This window comes from Hemicordylus capensis, chromosome 1, assembly GCF_027244095.1.
Source record: "Hemicordylus capensis ecotype Gifberg chromosome 1, rHemCap1.1.pri, whole genome shotgun sequence".
Classification (NCBI taxonomy): Eukaryota; Metazoa; Chordata; class Lepidosauria; order Squamata; family Cordylidae; genus Hemicordylus; species Hemicordylus capensis.
This window is the reverse complement of record NC_069657.1, coordinates 98,117,513-98,135,914: the sequence shown is the minus strand read 5'-3', so window position 1 is coordinate 98,135,914 and position 18,402 is coordinate 98,117,513. Positions and strand designations below refer to the sequence as shown.

Here is an 18,402-nt window from a genome sequence, read left to right as displayed (position 1 = left end):
AAACGGAGGTACTTTTTCACACAACGCGTGATCCACTTGTGGAACTCTCTGCCAGAGGATGTGGTGACAGCCAACAGCCTGGATGGCTTTAAAAGGGGTTTGGATAACTTCATGGAGGAGAGGTCTATCAATGGCTACCAGTTGGAGTGCTGTGGGCCACCTCCAGCTTCCAAGGCAGGATACCTCTGAGTACCAGTTGCAGGGGAGTAATGGCAGGAGAGAGGGCACACCCTCAACTCCTGTCTGTGTCTTTCAGCGGCATCTGGTGGGCCACTGTGTATAACAGGATGCCTTGGGCCTGCTCTTATGTTCTTAAAAGCACTGAAAGAACTATTTCCTTGTGTAGCTTGTGGCTGATTTTGACTCCCTGCAAGACATGAAGCTTGCATTTAAAATGGATTGGATTTTCTATCTATTTAAACAGGTCATTTAGAAACCTGGAAGAAAACCTCATGAATGACTGGATTGCAAGTTTTGGCACTCTTTTTACATTTATTTTTAAAAATTTTAATTTTAATTTAAAAAATTTAAAATTAAAAGTCTAGTGAATTTTTTGGACATGTTTTTGATAGGTATATATACTAATTATCAATATAAACAGTATGTATAAAAACAGTAAATAATCTTAATTAGTCCTCTAAAAACTATTAAACCTATAGCTAAAAGAAATGTTCCAAATCTCTGAACATCATAACATCTGTGGATAATATAGAGAAAACTTTTATTAAAGAGCTTTAGCTAAAACAAGATTATTTACTGTTTTTATACATACTGTTTATATTGATGTTTTAGCTAAAGCTCTTTAATAAATGTTTTCTCTATTCTCTATATTATCCACAGATTTTATGATGTTCAGAGATTTGGAACATTTCTTTTAGCTATAGGTTTAATAGTTTTTAGAGGCCTATGCATACTATCAAATCATAGTTTGATACGTTTCATTTTTTAGGCTATTACCTAAAATAGGTAATAGGTGGTGGGTTCTTTTTTGGTATATCTGTGTATTTGGTTGAACTAATTTAGGTCTTTTAAAACTTCATAGCTAAATTTTCATATGTCATATAAAATAGTTTAGCTTTTTTGCAGCTGCATTACATTGCCAACTCATGTTGAGTTTTTGATCAACTGAAATCCCAAGTTTCTTTTCAAAAGTGCTACTGCTAAGCCAAGTTTCTCCCATCCCATATCAGTGCACATGACTGGGGGTCAGGGTGAGCTTGGATTTGTCTATCAAGCTCCGCTAAAAATCGTGGCCCATGGTGAGAAATATGGTTCAGAAGGAAGGAAGGATGGATGGATATAAGTGGAAAACAGGGGAAAATAGCTGCAGGGAGAAACGTGTATAGGGAAAATAAAATATCATGTAGTCATGTGGGCCGCAACAATCCTCTAGTCTATCAATCCATCTACAAGGTCAAAATCAGCTTTAGATAATATGCAGGGGCACTTATTACAATTGTAGAAAGTCTAATGAAGGTGGCAACTTAAGACACAGAATACATACATTTGCAGGAATACAGTGAACTTGCCAATGCCCTCCCCTCAATCAGATTAACTTGACAGAGAACTAAAAAACAAACAAACCCAAGGTAATGACAGGCTTCAGTTATTATTCCACTTTTTAGCAATAATGTAAGTTCTCAAAGTCATTTAAATAACAAAGGAATGAAAGATGACTACCTATCCCAAAGAGGCTCACACAAGAGAGAAAGCAGCAACAGCCACTGGAAGGTATGCTGTGTTGAGCTGAATAAGGACAGTTGCTCTCTTTCAAGAGAGCCACCATTTTAAAAGGTGCCTCTTTCCTCAGTTAGCAGGAACTTGTACACACATGGCTTTTAGCTCGCATCTCCTCTGGAATGGAGGGTGCGAGTTCACGTTAGCTGGATTTACCCCCAAGTCACAGAGAGCTATCAGGGACCAGTTCACACATGATTCTGGTTTTCCCTGAATTAGGGCTGCGCATTCTAGCTTAGCCTGAATTATGTCCGAGGTAAGAAAAATCCTGTATTTTCAGCAGCTTAAAAAAACAACCACCGAGGCTTCTGGTATGGTCTGACGCTTCTGCACAACGTGTGGAGGGGCCATTGCCAATAAAGTGGCTTTTTTCAAAACTCACACTTTCAGTGGGGTGTGTGTGTGTTTTTTAATATTTGCTGGGTGGATTTTCGGAATGCCAAGAGTCAGCAGAGGGCACTGCTTGGCAACTTGTTTTGCTGGTCTTCTGCAAGGAAGGGGAGTTTGACAATTGTGTTCATTATTGTCTGCTCTTTTGAATGATTTGCAATTGTGAGTATTGGGGAGGGTGGGGGTTGTGACAGATTGACTAAGTATGATTAAACACAGTGTCTGACATCCAGAATAAATTGCTGAGAAATGCTACTTGGGAGATACTCTAAATACTTGATTTCAATAAGACTGCTCAGGAGTCATCAAGTCTGGATGTCAGCCACTGAGAATAACTTTTGAGTTAGGTATACAGGATGAGGCTGTTAGTTTTCTAAAAGCAATTCCATTTTTCCTCCTATCTATGCATCAAGCCCCAAGCTCACCAAGCCCTCTTATCTATGCGAGTTTTGCATGCGAGGCCAAAGAGATTCCCAGGTGGTAATTAGGGATGTGCACAGAACCGGTGAGGGCCGGTTCAAAGGTGGGGGGCACACCTTTAAGGACAGGGTGCACTCCCCCCCATTTCAATTCCCCCTGCCGGTGCTTCCTTGAAAACCAGACTGGCAGGGAGGCAGAGTACCTCCCTGCTGCCCTGTCCCCTCTTCCGTACAGAAGTGACCAGAAGTAGCGTGCACGTGAGCAAGTGTGCTGTGCACATGCACGCTACATCTAATCACTTCTGGACCTAAGAGAGGACGAGGCAGCAGGGAGGTACTCTGCCACCCCACTGGTCTGGTTTTCAAAAGAGTGCTGGTGGGGGAAACACGGCGGGGGGGGAGTGCACCCTCCCCCATCCTGAGAGGTGTCCCCACCCCTGCATTTGAACCAATTCGAACATGGGGTTCTGAACCTGTTCTGCGTTCTAGGAATAGAACACCGAACAGGTTCGTGCACATCCCTAGTGGTAATGGTCCCTCTTGGGGACCAAGCTTCTCTAATCTGCAAATAAAATTACCTCTGATAAGAGAAGCAGCTAGTCCTGCTTCTTTCCTGTGGCATGGAAACTAAACTCTGTGTGTGGGGAGAGAATATGACAAAGGGGATATATATGCACTCTCTTCTCCGCATCTTTGAGATGCCCCTCCCAAGTCCACTGCTGTGTAAGCATAATGCAGCCCTTCTCTCAGCACCCACTCCCAACTTTGCAGCACCCTGGCCCTCTCCAAACAGATAGGTGCCAAGCCCCAAATAAAGGGCTGGGGGCCTGAAGTGGGTTGTGTCCTTTCTCCTTCCTAAAGCAGGGGGAGTTGTAGTTCAGCAACATCACAGGGCAAAGTGGGAGGGGAGTCCACATTCGAAAGAGGGCATTAGCAACCGTATCACAAAGACTAATGGAGCCATGGGCAAAAATCCAGAAAGTACAGAAACCAACAGAATTGATGGGTGAAAATGGAGAGAAAGGGAATTGCATCCCCTTGCTCAGAGTAGTCATTCTGGCATCACAGAGCACAGCTAAATCAGCAACATGACCATTTCAAAGCAGCAGGCACTCCAGCGCTACTCAGTAAATCCATAATGTGATCTAATGAACAAACCAGAGCTTATGAATGCTTAAGCAAGCAGTCAAGGAAAAGGAGTAGAGGAGCACTACCTGCTGGTAACAGTGTTCTGTTGTTTTGACCAGTCAATCTTGTGAAACACTTACTGTCAAACTAACAACAACAACAGTCTTGTGCCTCCTCCTCTGGGATGTGATTGGTTGGAGAAAAAACCCGAAGTTGTGGGAACGCACTCAGGAAAAAGATCTGCAGGGAATGCGGAGAGGAGCCGACCCTATGTGAATAGTCCATTTAATACCCTGAATTAAACAGCTCTTCAGATACGCCATATATGGATAACTTCTAGGGGTTGAATTATTGAAATACAACCTCCCTAGCTACTGGTTCAGCTGATAGGAAGTTATGAAATGTTTTGACGGGTCAAATTTTTAAAAAACGGGCAGAGCACCCCATCAATGGACCACAGGAAGCTATTGGTGGGAAGAGATGGAGAGAAGGAAAGAGACAGCACTATCACAGTGCAGATTCTGTGTGTGTGTGTGTGTGTGTGTGTGTGTGTGTGTGTGTGTGTGTGTGTGAGAGAGAGAGAGAGAGAGAGAGAGAGAGAATACATGCGTGCATGTATACATGTGTGCACACACATACACATGGGAGAGTTAAATGAGCATGTAAGCATGACTGCTGTAGATTCTTTTACAATAAAAGGTTGCTGAAACACCACTTCCTGGTTATTACAATTGTGACAAGTTCTGTGTGCATACTGCAGTTAGGAACGAGCTATAGACTTGGCATTGTGTGAGTATTTGTTCTGCAAAGCTTATAGATAAAAGATGAAGAATGGACACAAAGAGGTATTTCAGATAAAATTGCATCTGTGATTTTAAGAGAGTGCAAGTGTCCTATGTAATAGTGACTGATACCCCCACCAACCTTCCATTAATTGTATTGAACTCTATCTTACAATATAAAGCAAACATTTTTTCCTTTTCCAAGTCTGTATTTCACATTTATTTCACCAGGCTCTCTTTAATTCTGCTCTGAGGAGTGGGGCTAAGCTCAGTAGTAGAGCACTGTTTTGCATGCAAAAAATCCTGGGTTCAGTCCCTGATAGACCCTGTCTGATCCCCTGGAGAGCCACTACAGTCCAGATAATAGTGTAACCAGTCAGGATAATAGTGACATAGACAGACCAATGGTCTGACTGAGTATGAGGAAGATATGCTTGTATACATTCTTTCAAAAAAATGCAAACAAAATGTCACCTATTCACTTTTTCTAGTACACCATAATTTTACCTACACTCATATCTTTCTCCTGTCTCTGAGCTAGGACGGTCTTACTCATTTTAGCTTTTCCTAGGATTTTGACTGTCTCCTCAGCACTTTTTTCAGTTCAGTTATATTGCTTTGAAGAAACAGATTGCCAAAATTACATGACATTAACAAATGCTCTGTATAGCCAAGTGTGATAAGCCCCAAGGGAGTTGTGGAGGAGGATTCCTCAGATGAAGACTCAGAGCAGGGAAAGCAGGTTGAGATTCTGGTTGACTTAACAGAGCCAGAGATGACAGGCTAGCAGGCCCCTCTGCCTCCTTCTCTTCCTCCTCCTGATAAAGCCTCTGAGGCACACACAGTTGAGGTGCCTGTCCCAGATCCCCAGCAGCGACATTTGGCCAGAGTACAGGCTCAAAGGGAGGAACGCCGCAGGTCGGAAAGGCTGGCCAGAAGGAACAGCTGTTCCAGCTCTGACCCGGCTACATCTCCCTGACAAGGCTCAACTGCAGTGATGGGAAGGACTCTCAGCACACACCCTATTTAGAGCAGCCTGAGAGCTGGATCTGTGCTGGAAATGTCTGTGGTGACTAGCCCTGTGAGGAACCAAGCCTGTTTGTTTGGACTGACTACAATTGTGTTCACCCCTGATCCTGGCATCTGTGGAATTCCTGGTGCTGACTTTTGGCAATGTTTTTGGACTATGCTCTGTCTCTGTTCCTGTTGGACTGCATCTGGCAGCTCCCTCATCCTCTCTGAAGAGAGTGGTTCCCAGCTGCTGGGCAGCCAGCCAGCAGGTCATTACACTAAGCATGCTGACTGATGTCAGGATAGAGATGTGCAAATGGATTCATGTCAAATCAATACGAGCTTGAATTGGGCTGATTCTAGTGATTCAAATTGAGCTGGCCTTAGAATAAAGGGCCTGATTTGAGCTGGAATCAAATCAACGCTGATTCGAGCTCAAATTGATTTGAGTTATTCAAGTGTCATTCTAGTGGGCTTTCCCCCTTGTGTATTCATTTCCTGACACTGGCTTCCGATTGGCTTGAGATCTCCTTGCTTCTTGGTTGGCTTGTTATACAAATCAAGTGTCATTGGCAACTGTGCCCCCATTGACTTGGTGGAGGAAGGAGGGAGGGGGAACAAAAAAGGAGGAAATTTCAAAATGTTTTCAAAGCGCCTAGGGAGGGGAGGCAGGGAGAGCCCTTAGTATAACCTTGAAGTGGATGCAGAGGTGTATCTAGGGTAGGGCAGGCATGGCACGTGCCCTGGGCGCCTCTTGAAAGGGGCTCCAGTGCCACTGCAGCCGGGTCCATGGGCAGCAGGCACCGCTCACTGCTGGCGCTGCCTCTGGATGCCTGAATGGCTGATAATGCACAAGGCCCACTGGTTTGAATTTTCCAGCGCACCCCATCCTTTAAAAAGAAACTGCTTGGAAAACAAGACACGCATTGACCGCTCTTTGATTTCAGATGGGCTGGTCCCTCTCCACTGGAGGGCTCCTGGGAAGCATAAAGCTGGACCAGGGCGGTGGGAAGTGGGGGGAAGCGAGCGCACGTGAAAGGACGTGGCTCTGGCCAGCTAGCAGCTACTTGGCCTGAGTGAGAGCCTCTGGGTGCTCTTGGGAAGTCACTCCCTCCGCTGCAGCCACATGTGTTTCCAGAAGGTGGACGGGCAGGAATCGGGAATATCTTATTACGAAGGGATGAGGCCATCTTGGAGCTACATTAGCCTTTCCGCCTCCCCCTCCCGCGAGGCGCTGCAAGGTGCCTGAAGAGCTCTCTCTGAGGAGTGAGGACACTTCCCCCCCCCCTTCTTTGGAAAGGGAGAGAGGGATAGCAGGTCACTTGTGGGAGCCAGCGAGGCGAAGCAGAGAAAGACAATAGGGGTTTTTGGCATAGAAGAAACTGCTTTAGCGACAGCTTGGGAAGGGCAAAAGGAGACGAGCCGTCTTGCTCCCATTCACACCCCGCTAAGAGGAAGAAAAATGAGCATGCCAGAAACTCTGCTGAAAAGCGTTTCTGGTTGGTTTGGAGCTGAAGCCCCAGGACTGGTGGGAAATGCACCTCTCTCTGCACCACTTGTGAAGAACGCCTGCTAGGGGAAATATTAGGCAGAGTAGAGATCTTCCAAAAGAATGGTGGATGCAGCCCTAGGCACACCTCTGTGGGAGGGTGTCCCACTGAAGTCAGTGGGTTTTACTTCTGAGTAAACGTTCATAGGATGCCACGAAGCCACTCTATATGCTGTTGCTGCGGATAGCTACAACAGCATCTGTCTTTCCCTGTGAGGAGGGGGCTCTTCCCCTCACCTCGACTACAGCCCTTGCTGCCTCACCCTATCCAAAGGGAAGACTAAATCTAATCAAACATAGTTTCTCTCTGTTCAGTGGATATGAGGTAGTTGTTTGTAATGGCAATATTTAATTGCAAAAACTTATTTTCCCCCTTCAGGATCCACCCAGAAACAAAGCAAGAAGTTTTTTAAAGGACTGGGAGAATGATGATGAGGCAAGGGCTTCTACCCTTTTGTTGCTGTTGAGCCATATGGAAGAAGGCAGAGGGGGTCTCCCAAGGGATGCTGAGTCTTTATCACAACTCCATTATAAAACACACACTAAGAAATGGAGTTGCCAATTCCAAACTTCTTTTCTAGGCAACTAGCATTAACTGAAGGAGGACCTGGACAAGTGTAGGTTAATCCTTTTAATGATCAACTTGTAGTTACCAGTTTTTGTCAACCCCTGTTGGATGGTCTCTTAAGACAGTATAGTTCTTCTATGTTCACATGGTGTGAACCCCCCTCCCCCTTTATTAGCACAACAAACCTCTTGCTTAGGAACTGTGGGGATTGCAAGTGTATGAAGAAAATGTTTGTTTCCCAAATATTTCTGTGGGGCATTCTTTGTTTTCGTGCATTTTGCTGTTCAGAAAACACACATTTCAGGGCCCAGATAACTGCAAATTCCCTGAAAGCAGCTGACCAAAGGAGCATTATTTTTGTATGAGTTATTTTTAAAAGTTTATTGCTTCTGTGAGAATTCTTTCAGAACAGTATAAGGATGATTCTGGATGCTAACTTATTCTTTGTGTCTTTCTTGCGCTACCCCATCTAGTACCAAGAGTGGTGTTCTTCAGTAAAGGAAATGGGGCCGAGTAACCTTGGGGAAATAGCTAGGCTGTTGCTGATCTCTCTCTCTCGTAAATACTGGGGGCACCCCATTTAACACTGCAAATTTATGTGGGATAATAGAACTTGCAAAATGCAATTGATGTAATCATAGAAGATTTGTGGGGGTGTTTTTGGACGTAAAGTTATCTGAAAGATGAGTGTAAGATGTCTGGACAGGGGTGCAATTTCAGTGCCTGCCCTAGGTGCTATTTTCCATAGATACTCCTCGCATTAGGAGAGGAAGGAATCAAGGAAGGTATTATATTGTGGTTTTCTTTTCTCAGCACTATTGCTGCTATATTATTAACTATCTGGTTTCACTGGATCTCTGATAAACAAAGGCAGAACTTGGGTGTTTGACTGCCTTCCCTGAGTTCTGGTATGGTCTGTTTGGGAGATGGTGTTGTGGCAAGAAATGGACAGTGGCAGCTCAGGTGTGTGTGTGTGTGTGTGTGTGTGTGTGTGTGTGTGTGTGTGTGATATTTCTTGGTGATCGCTTTGATGAGCTCCAGGTCTGGCCTTGAGTTGAAACTAACTTGTGCTTCACTCACTGCTCTGGTATGCTCTGCAATTGGCATTGCAAGGTATACTCAGTCAAAATGTGGCTGAAGTTGCTCTAGTTGAGCTTATGGCTATGCTTGCTGCTAAGGATGCTGCTATGGCAGCTGCTGCAATGCTAGGAAGTAAGGAGTTATAATTGTGTGTGGGAGGGCAACGTGCCAATGACATTACTGCAGCGCAGGCACTGCAGATGGCAGTGGATTCTGGGTCAGTGATTCTTTTTTGGCCATTTTTTGAATGTGTTCTGTGTTGGGAGGGACAGATTCCCTTTTATTGTGTGCTTCTGCAGTGTTTTTCAAGGCAGGGGTGCAAGACGCATTGCAAATTGCAATGCACAACTGTTCCAGCCATAGGGAACAATGGGGAACTCAAAGCACCCCATTGTTCTCTATGCTTAGTGCCTAGGGACACCAAAATGGGTTGGGTGGTATGGCGTGATGGGTGGTATGGCATAACGGGAAAGGTTAAAAATAAAAAAATCATCTGCTTGCCCATTTCTTTTGTGGGTGGGGTGGTAAGTAGCACCCATCATGCCCTACCACCCAGTCCACTTTGGTGTGACCTACCCATGGGGAACAATGAGGTGATTTGAGTTCCCCATTGTTCTCTATGGCCGAATCACTCGAATCGATTCAAGTTGCTTCATCGAAACAGACAGCAATAGCCACTGTTTTGAAGAATCAATTCAAATATTTTACTATTCAATTCAAGCTCAAATAGCAAAATCCAATTCATATTGGATTTTAAAAAGCTAAAAAAGAGCATTGACAGGAGAGGGGAACAAAAAAAAGAGAAAGACGACTTGAGATGGAAGGCAATTCTCTGTTCAGAGACAGGGAGCGAGGCAGAGAGTGTGTGCGCACATATGCACATGCTGCTGTAGACTTTGCATTTCTGCCCCTCATGTGGATTCTCTAAAGAGGAGTTACTTGTTTAAAGTTTCCAAACTTCCATGGATAAGAGGTCACCAGGAGATGATCCCACAGACTATTACTAGAAACAGAGCCTGGCATACCACTTAGGCATTAAGGCCTTATAAAGTAAGAGAAAAGGCAGCCTAAGACAACTTTATCCAAATAGGAAGGATTGGAGCAAATATTCTGATCATTGATAGTTTTTTTGGAAAGTCTTTTGGCTGCCCTCTATCTTAGGATAAAGTGCCATGAAACAAAAATAGGAAGGCATGGACTAGGGATAGTCTTAACTACAGGGCAAGTTGAGGGCACTCACAGATTTCTTAGTTTTGAAGACCAAGTCTATGCTTGGCAAAGAAGTATGAAAGTATGAAAACATCTGTAATAATAACATTGCTAAAGAAAAGAAAGCAGCTTACCTTGAAGCATCAAAACTATCATATGACCCAACGGTGTAGTGTCTAAACAATTTCTTTGTTCTATCAGCTCGAGTTTCTGTTCAAAATGAAGACAGAATATAGTTTATTAATTATGTTCTATTTCTAGGAAGATAATATTTTATGAACTGATAGCATTTTCTTTTTCTGTTTTATGACAATCATGCCATTGTTGTAATATGCTAATCTTAATTTGGGCTGATAAAAACCAGCAAATGTATTATTGAATAGTAGCACACACAAATATATAATAAGAAATTGCATATGTTAGTTTAATTTAAAAGAGATGTCCTAGCAAATACAGTGGTTTGACTTGAGTTTTAAGTCAAAACCAGAGCACAATTCACCACCTCCTGCATCACAGTCACAAAAATACATCAGTGTATACCAGTGCCGAGAAACCTCATTTTATTTTCATTAATGGGAAAAGGGGTTTGTAATGTAACATGAACTAGGGATGTGCACGGAACCGCGGAGCTGTGGTCCGGGGTTCCTTTAAGGGCGGGGGGGGTGGTGTACTTACCGCTCCCGCCGCCGGTAAGCATTTTTTTGCAAACATTTGGGGCAACAGGATATCTCCCTGCCACCCCTTCCCCCTCGGCAGCAAAAGGCCTCAGAAAGCCTTCTGCGCATGCGCACGTCGTGCTTGCACATCACAGAGACGTGATGTGGGCACACGCAAAAGCCTTTCTGAAGCCTTTTGCTGCTGAGAGGGGGAAGGGGCGGCAGGGAGGTATCCTGCCACCCCAAATGCTGACCAAAAAACGTGTGCCGGCAGGGGAAAAGGGGTGGGAAGGGTAAGTACACCCTCCCCCCACCCTTAAAGGAACCCCCACCCTGGCATTTGAATCGCGAACCGCCCCATGATCAGACCGGTCTGGAGGCCTGTAGAATGGCCTCCAGACCAGTCCATGCACATCACTAACATGAACTAGTCAATAGTGGCTCATATGTTAACATCTCAAATGTGGCTCAAAGTACATTGCCCTGCTTTTCTATAATGCAACTCATTACTAGATTAAAGCTACCCAGTCACTGACACATGACTAACTGCTTAATCATTCACTTGCACTGGATGTTAGTGGGAAACATTAATCAGGAAACCAAATGCAGCAAGTGTCTAGACACAAAGGTCTCATAAACTCACTTATGTATGTATTCATCAATATGTGTATTCATACATACATACTTACGTATGTATTACCATTCATCAAATTATGATGTGGCAACTCACTCTGCTTACAAGTGTTGGGGGCATAATTTAAGTACATTAAAATAATAAGGGTGGGGATTCATTGAGGTAATAGCTAATAAACATGAATTCCTTTATGCCAGAAGTTTACTTCTACAATGTGCATTCAAACCACAGACTGTCACATCTCAATATCACAGAGGTAAAAAAGGAAAAGAAAGATTGTGCCGTCGAGTTGGTGTCATTTCCTGGCGATCATAGAGCCATATGGTTTTCTTGGTAGAATACAAGAGTGGTTTATAACTGCCTTCCTTCCACACAGTATGAGATTATGCCTTTCCTGTTGTCACTGAAGTGAGCATCTGCCTCCAGCACCTTTCTATATCACTGCTGCCTGATATAGGTAACTACAAATATTTATTTACTAGGTACAATCTAGGAAGCACACCAGCAGGGATTCAAATTAAAAGCCTCAGAACTTCTCCAGTATTGTTGTTAGAAAGCCTGATTTTGGAGTAGCACAAAGTGGACCGTCCCTATGCAGTTGGAACTGTGGACACACAGTCTCCATTTTGGATACTTCAGTTCATGAGAGTGTGAACTTTTTGCCTGCCCATCTTTGGCAAAAGCTCATAGTTGGTCACTTTGCATGAGCAAAGCATGGGGCAATGTACCCCAAGATCATAACAGCTAAGACTGCAAAGGGTCATCCCCACTCTCTCTCTCATTATCTCAAGAGAAGGCAAATAGCCAACAAGTAGGCCCAGTACAAAAGGCACTCCTTAAGGGAAGAAAATATTCCAATTTCACAAGAGAGATAGCTGGCAACTAGCATTATCTGCCTCAACTCAGATAAGAAGCAACATTTCCCAACCCACCATTAATGGCCTAATTAGTTGGCAAGTGACCAGAGCAGAGGCAGTTCATTAAAATCTAAAAACATTTATCTTTGCACCTGGAGTAGCATCTCCATTTCCACATAAGCCTTAAGTCCACCAGCTATTCATGACTACACCCTTCCACAAGCCGCCTTTTGTTTGGCAAGTTAAACCCAAAAGTGATCATTGTTTTACCTGAGTTTCAGCTCCTCCAGGTGGGGAGCATGACTTATGCATTGCCGGCATGTTTTGGAGAACAAATACTCCTGGCCGAGCCAAATGGAATTGGAATCAGAATCTATATGGACCTTTACCCTGCTGGTTCCTAAGGGTGCAAGTGATAGCCTTTTGCCCCTCACCCTTTATTTTTCCTAATTTTCTGCCTTTTTCCTGTGAAGAGACCAGACAGTGTACCCATTTACAAGTGCACCAAACACACCACCAGACTAAAGGATAGGTGGAAGTAACCTTCAGCCTCTCTGAGTCTCCTCGCCTTCTCTCTCTTTTCTCTTTCTGCCTTCAATCCTTTTCTGCAGCAAGCTATAAGCAGAGCAACCTGCAATTTGGACCCTAAGCTAAAATTCCTCTTAGTAAGATTCTTGTTAAACATATTTTTGCCTTTCTGTACCCCAATTTAACCCCCAAATAAATCTTTAAACTGCATTTACGCCTCCTCATCCTTTCCAAGAACAAAGCCTTGCTCAAATTGATACTGCAACAGAACTGTTTCCCCCTAGTCAAGCTCGTTTCCCCTCGCTAAGCCAAAAGCACAATTGGAGTGTCTAGCCAGCACTCTGGGGCAGTTCTATTAACAGTATCTCTAGTTAGGACCGCTAAACTACTTCTCAGATTCTGAGTAACACACACACACACACACCCTCCCACTTGCACAAAAGGGACACGCTAGCTGCTTCTTCACAGAACATAAATAACTCCAGCATTGAAAACAGAGGTGCACCTAGGCAATTTTGGAGCCTGGACCTAAAGGCCTTTGGAAGCCCTCCACCCTCCCTCCTTCAGAGTCCCACCCCCGCAACCCCCACTGCTGCTGTAAAATAAGTTGCAATGTACTATTTCTTACACAATAACACGTTTCGGTAACGCTGGAAAAAATTTGTTTTTTAGAAAAAAAATCTGAAGAAGATACTTCCCAGTGACCTGCACAGACATACCATATTTTGCACTGAGAGTCCTGGCACTTAAATCCTGGCCAATTACTCATGTTCTTGCTCATTCACCACAAACTCACAGGTGTGGGCCAGAGTGCATTGTAAAAAAAGACTGCGCAACCCCCAATGGATTCTTGACCATTCACAAATCAACTGGGACACAACACCGGTCTCTTGCTCCACAATGTAAAAACAACAACAACACACACACAAAAAACAATTCAAACACACACCTGGATCACAAGCCAGCTTGGACAAATAGTGTATTTGTAGTGGGGGAAGTTAAAACCACAACACATGCCCCTTGCTTCACAGTTCTCACTCAGATCTTCTGGATTGCAAACCAACTTGAGCATAGGGCATTTATTTTTTAAAAAATGTTTATTTGGATGTTAAGAGTTAGCACCACTTTCACTAGCTATGAAGTACTCTGTGGGTAGAGATAACCCTTTTTGCCAGCTTTACTGCAGCAGGTAAGAATTGATTTAAAACAAATTGACCAATCCACTTCAAATTAAATATTCAGAGCCCTCCAAGCCTGCCCTACATCTGTGCTCAATATTAAAGCACTATACCAAGCCATTCCAGGAGATCTAAGCAGTGGGGCAAAAAGGGGAGTGCTTTACCCATTTTAATGAAGGCGAAGGGCAGATCCCTCCATATGGGGGTAGAATGATAGTCTAAGGGGAGGCTTCAGTTCCAGAATTTTTTTTTTTAAATTTTCTGCCATGAAACAAGCCACTTATAGGACTTTTTTAAATTAAGAAATTAAAAAAATCAGTAAATTGCTGTCACAGTCCATGCAGGTTGTGGGGAGCTGGGCCCCCGTCGTAATGCCACCTTCCCCTGTTAACTTGGTCAGGCAGAACAATGATGGGTTAGGGCAGGGGGCCACTACCTCCGTACTGTGCCCATGGCCGGAGCTAAGCATGCAGCCAGCCCTTCACATATTCCTCTTACTAGGTCTAACTCAGCTGTCTGTTGCTGTTGCATCAGCTCCCTTGTGAAGCTGACCTGTTGGCCATTGGCCAAACTGTGTTAAGTCCATGGTTCAGATTGCTTCAGTGGCTTAAATGAACTCTCTCTCAACAGCTGCATCGTTATGGAGTTCTTCATACCTTCTGTGATGCTGGACCAGCCCTGCAGGGCTCAACCACCATTTGCCCACCAGATTCCGTAAAGAGAATAAATGTGAAACACTTCCCTGCAGTTTGACGCCATCCCAGGTTTCAACACCATATGTCACGCTCTGTGCGGGCAGCTGGGCCTGCATCATAATGCCCCATTCAATCTCTGGGGCTGCTTATCCCATGACCTTCGGCCTCAGAGTCTCTGGCTGTGGCTCATAGCAACTGGCAGCCTCCTACAAGCTTGCCTGTTGCTCCTCAAGCAGCTTCTTTATGCCTCCCTTCTTGTGTGCCACCTTAGGAATCACTGGGCTCTGCTCCCTTGCAGCCCTCGTCCTTGCCTGGCCCCTTACCATCAGCCAGGCCAGCTTCATATAGTCCCTGACACGTGGGGCAACTCTTGCAAGATCTCCCGGTCATGTGAGATTTCGGGCTGAGGTCTCACGAGAGCTGCTCCTGGTCTCGCAAGACTACGCCGTCTTCAGGCGGTGCGATCACACTGCAACGAGGGTGCCAGCACCAATCGCTCACAGCTGCAAGCGGAGCAGAAGTGCCTGGTGTTGGGTCCAGGAGAGGTGGCGCCACCCAATCAGATAGGGTGATCCCATTGCTATCCTTTCCTTTGCCTGCATCAGGGCGGTGAACCCCTGACAATTGCCCAATCCATTTTCAATTCAATATTTTGGAGCTCTAACAACCAGCCCTACATCTGTCCCTCGATCAAAGCCTTATACTAACCCATTCCATAAATATTCAAAGGTGGGAATGACCCCAAAACGGAAATCACATACACTACCTCCATTACTAGGACTGAGGAGGAGTCCCAGGCAGGCACAGGCTCAGCACAAGAGGCCAGGGTATGCCACCCAGGGCCGGCCAGGGCATGTGGTGTGCACAGGCTACCACTATGCCTCCCTTGTTCTCTGCTGCCTGTAGAGGTTCAGGAGGCCTCCTGGCAGAATCAGAAAGGCCTCTGGAAGCCCTGCCCACCCACCGAACAGCTGCTCAGAGGAGCTCAGGAAGGCTGCCTCTGGGAGGCGATCGGACTGCAGCTGCCCTCCCCCTCACAGTTGTCCTCAGCCCACCGGTGGGCGGGCAGTAGCACAACAGGGATATGGGCATTTGGAGAACCCAGGGGGCATGAGGATCAGACATCCACCTGAAAGTCTCATTCAAAGAGCGCCGATGATTGCAAACTCATACAGTTTCTGGTGACAAAATAAGAAAACCGGGTTACAAAAGCTTAAGACTCTTCATTCAATTGTAATGGATTATCCAAGTTATCTGTATTTCTAATTCTCTGCTGTGGTCAGTTCTAGTTCCAACATCAATGCCATCCAGCTTCTGTCAAAAGATGAAGCAGATGTTTCAAAGCCCCAGTATGCATGCCACTGGTATAGATTTCACCCTTTGTAACACGCTTGGTCTCTTTGGACATCCTGAATGCTGCCTTCATATTTTCTAGGTATGATAAGAGTTACCCAATAGCATTCCAGTTGTCAATAATGAGTCAAAAGGTTCTTATTACCCACAGCTGTTATCCAAAAGCAGGGCTGCTCAACCTTGGCCCTCCTGCTGATGTTAGCCTACAACTCTCATAATCCTTGTGTCATGAACTGATAGCCCGGCTAACCCTACAGGATTTACAACCCCATGAAAGTAAGCAGAAAGCAGCAATGAAACTGGATGAAGGAAAATAAAAGGCTCGCAAAGAAAACAGTAAATGAATAAAGTCCCCTGAACTGAAACTACGTACTCCCCTCTAACAATAACTGAGTAATAAGTGGAAGGAAAAGACAAAACAAGGAATGAAACAAGTGAAGGATGCAGAACAAGGAATAAAGGGAACAATGCAGGGAAGTACAGACAAGACAAACTGGAACACGGAAAAGATATAATATGCAAGAGCACACTATAAGCTGCCAGCGAAGTTGCAAACAGCAACTCAGCCATGGGAGACTGTTGAATATATATGGTTCCACAGAACCAACAACCAATCAGGCTTCCCTGAGTCAGCAGTTTGGCTTTCTTTCTTCTGATCTCCTGCATCTGCGTGAGTCCCACTGAGCCTGTCTCTTGATACGTTGTCTCAATACAGGGGAAATCCCAGGCTCTTCCTCATCAGAAACCAAGTCTGGCAGCTGTTGAGAATCTTCAGCTCCAGAGTCTGGTTTCTCTGCCAATTCTTGCTGCTGTGGCTCACTAGCAGGCGAGTCCTCCTGCTCTGATTCTTCTGATTCTGAGGTCTGAGCCATGACACCTTGGCTATTAGCCACTGTAGCTGGGAATTTTGTGAATTGTAGTCCCAAAACAACTGGGGGGACGAAATAGAGCAGCCCTGCCCAAAAGTCTCACTTCTAGGTATTTATATAGACCAAGAACTTCCTAAAATTTTTACTCGTTTCATTCCTAATTTACTTGATTGTTCCTAACTGGACTAGTAAGTAGCATGCTTTGCAAATCTAACAAAGCTGGGTGTTCTGACCCTTTCAGAGCTATATGAGCAAGAGGTGGAAAATTCCCATCTTGAAATAACACTAAACAAAATACATCAGGCAGTTTAGCTTTGCTAAAGATTTAAAAAGCAGTACAAAATATATTTTTGTAAAATTTCCTGCTAAGAAATTAAATCGTCTCTGTTTTACACATGGAAAGATGAGATGATATTCTATTCAAAGTGTCATGAAATTTGGTCAGGCAGAAAGACAATGGCTCACTTGCCAGCTACAGTTCATGAAGTAGGTAAAGTTTGGATTCAATATCTATGACCATTTTACTATACTTTGAACTTTTTTTTAAAGCCTGTCATCACATATTTTAGTAGCTTTAAAAGTTTTGTAAAGGTACTGAATGCATAAAAGCAGCAGTTCTAACTCTTAGAAAGTACAGCACCGAAAACAGTCAACTCTTCAAATTACTAAGTTTTTCATTTTAAAATCTGATTATTAAAATTTATAAAATTCAAGAGTGAAATAGGATTTATATGAAGGCCAGCCATCTTGACGTGCTGCAAATGTAACATTGCCAACTTTTAAACCATAGTTAAGGGATTGGGAGTTCCCTGGAATCCTAAAAATCAGCCTTTGAGGAGTTTAACAGAGCTGTGCCTGAGCTGTGATTAATGTCAAGAGGAAAAACAGATAATCAATTTAGGAGCAGGTAAGAACTATGGGGTGATAGCACAGTGTATCAGGGTACATATGCCAACATAAGAATGTCATGAGTTTCAACAAAGCTTGTAAATACATACCAGGCCAATTTCAAACACAGTCAAAGGGAATTTACCCATCACTAGGTATAATGTGTGAAGCCACACAGAGATAAGTCTTGAAGAACACACATACACACACACACCACGGGATAGGGATGTGCGTTTCGTTTCTGATACAAAACGTTTTGTGCACAAAACAGGCCGTTTCGGCTGTTTTGTAGCTAAAACAAAACACCCAATGCTCAAAACAGAAAATTTTGTAGCCAAAACAAAACATCCCTGTTTTGGATACAAAATGTTTTGTTGTTTCGGCTGTTTCGGAACTCCATTTTGCAATCGCAAAATGTCTTTCTCCTTCAGTCTCCATTTTGAGTTTTGACATCTGTTTGAATTTCCAGCCCTTCCAGTTCGCAGATTGGCAAGCAAAAGCATGGGCTGATCTGCTGGCAATTGCCTCCTTATTTCTTTTAAGCAAATTTAAGGGTAAATTTTACCTCATTGGCTAGTGGGGCAGTGTGCATTTTATTGTTGTTGTTTCACACTGTGTGTGTAGATCAATTGTATTTCTGGGGGGTGGGTGGGATGTGCATGTGCATCACCTTTGGAAATCTGCCTGATTTTTTCCAAAGCTCTGCTGTTGTTGATGTGTGATGTTGATGTTATTTGGGGTGGATTTGGGGCAGAAAGGGGGCTTTGGGGGCAGAAGAGTGGTTCAGGTAGTAGTGCCCCAATGGGTGCCTGCTGCCACCCAGATTCCAAAGGAATTGGGAAAAGGGCTGATTTTTAAAGCATTTCTGAAG

At 44.2% G+C, this 18,402-nt stretch overlaps 1 protein-coding gene across 20 annotated transcripts in view; it reads right to left on the bottom strand.

Annotated features, from left to right (window-relative positions):
• The window catches only part of SHANK2 (SH3 and multiple ankyrin repeat domains 2), a 695,900-nt gene that overhangs the window by 287,360 nt on the left and 390,138 nt on the right, over positions 1–18,402 (bottom strand). For all 20 annotated transcript variants that reach the window (XM_053285990.1, XM_053285997.1, XM_053285975.1 and 17 more), the window contains one exon: positions 10,008–10,083. In XM_053285990.1, coding sequence (XP_053141965.1) covers positions 10,008–10,083 — 76 coding nt within the window. The remainder of the gene's footprint in view (positions 1–10,007; positions 10,084–18,402) is intronic.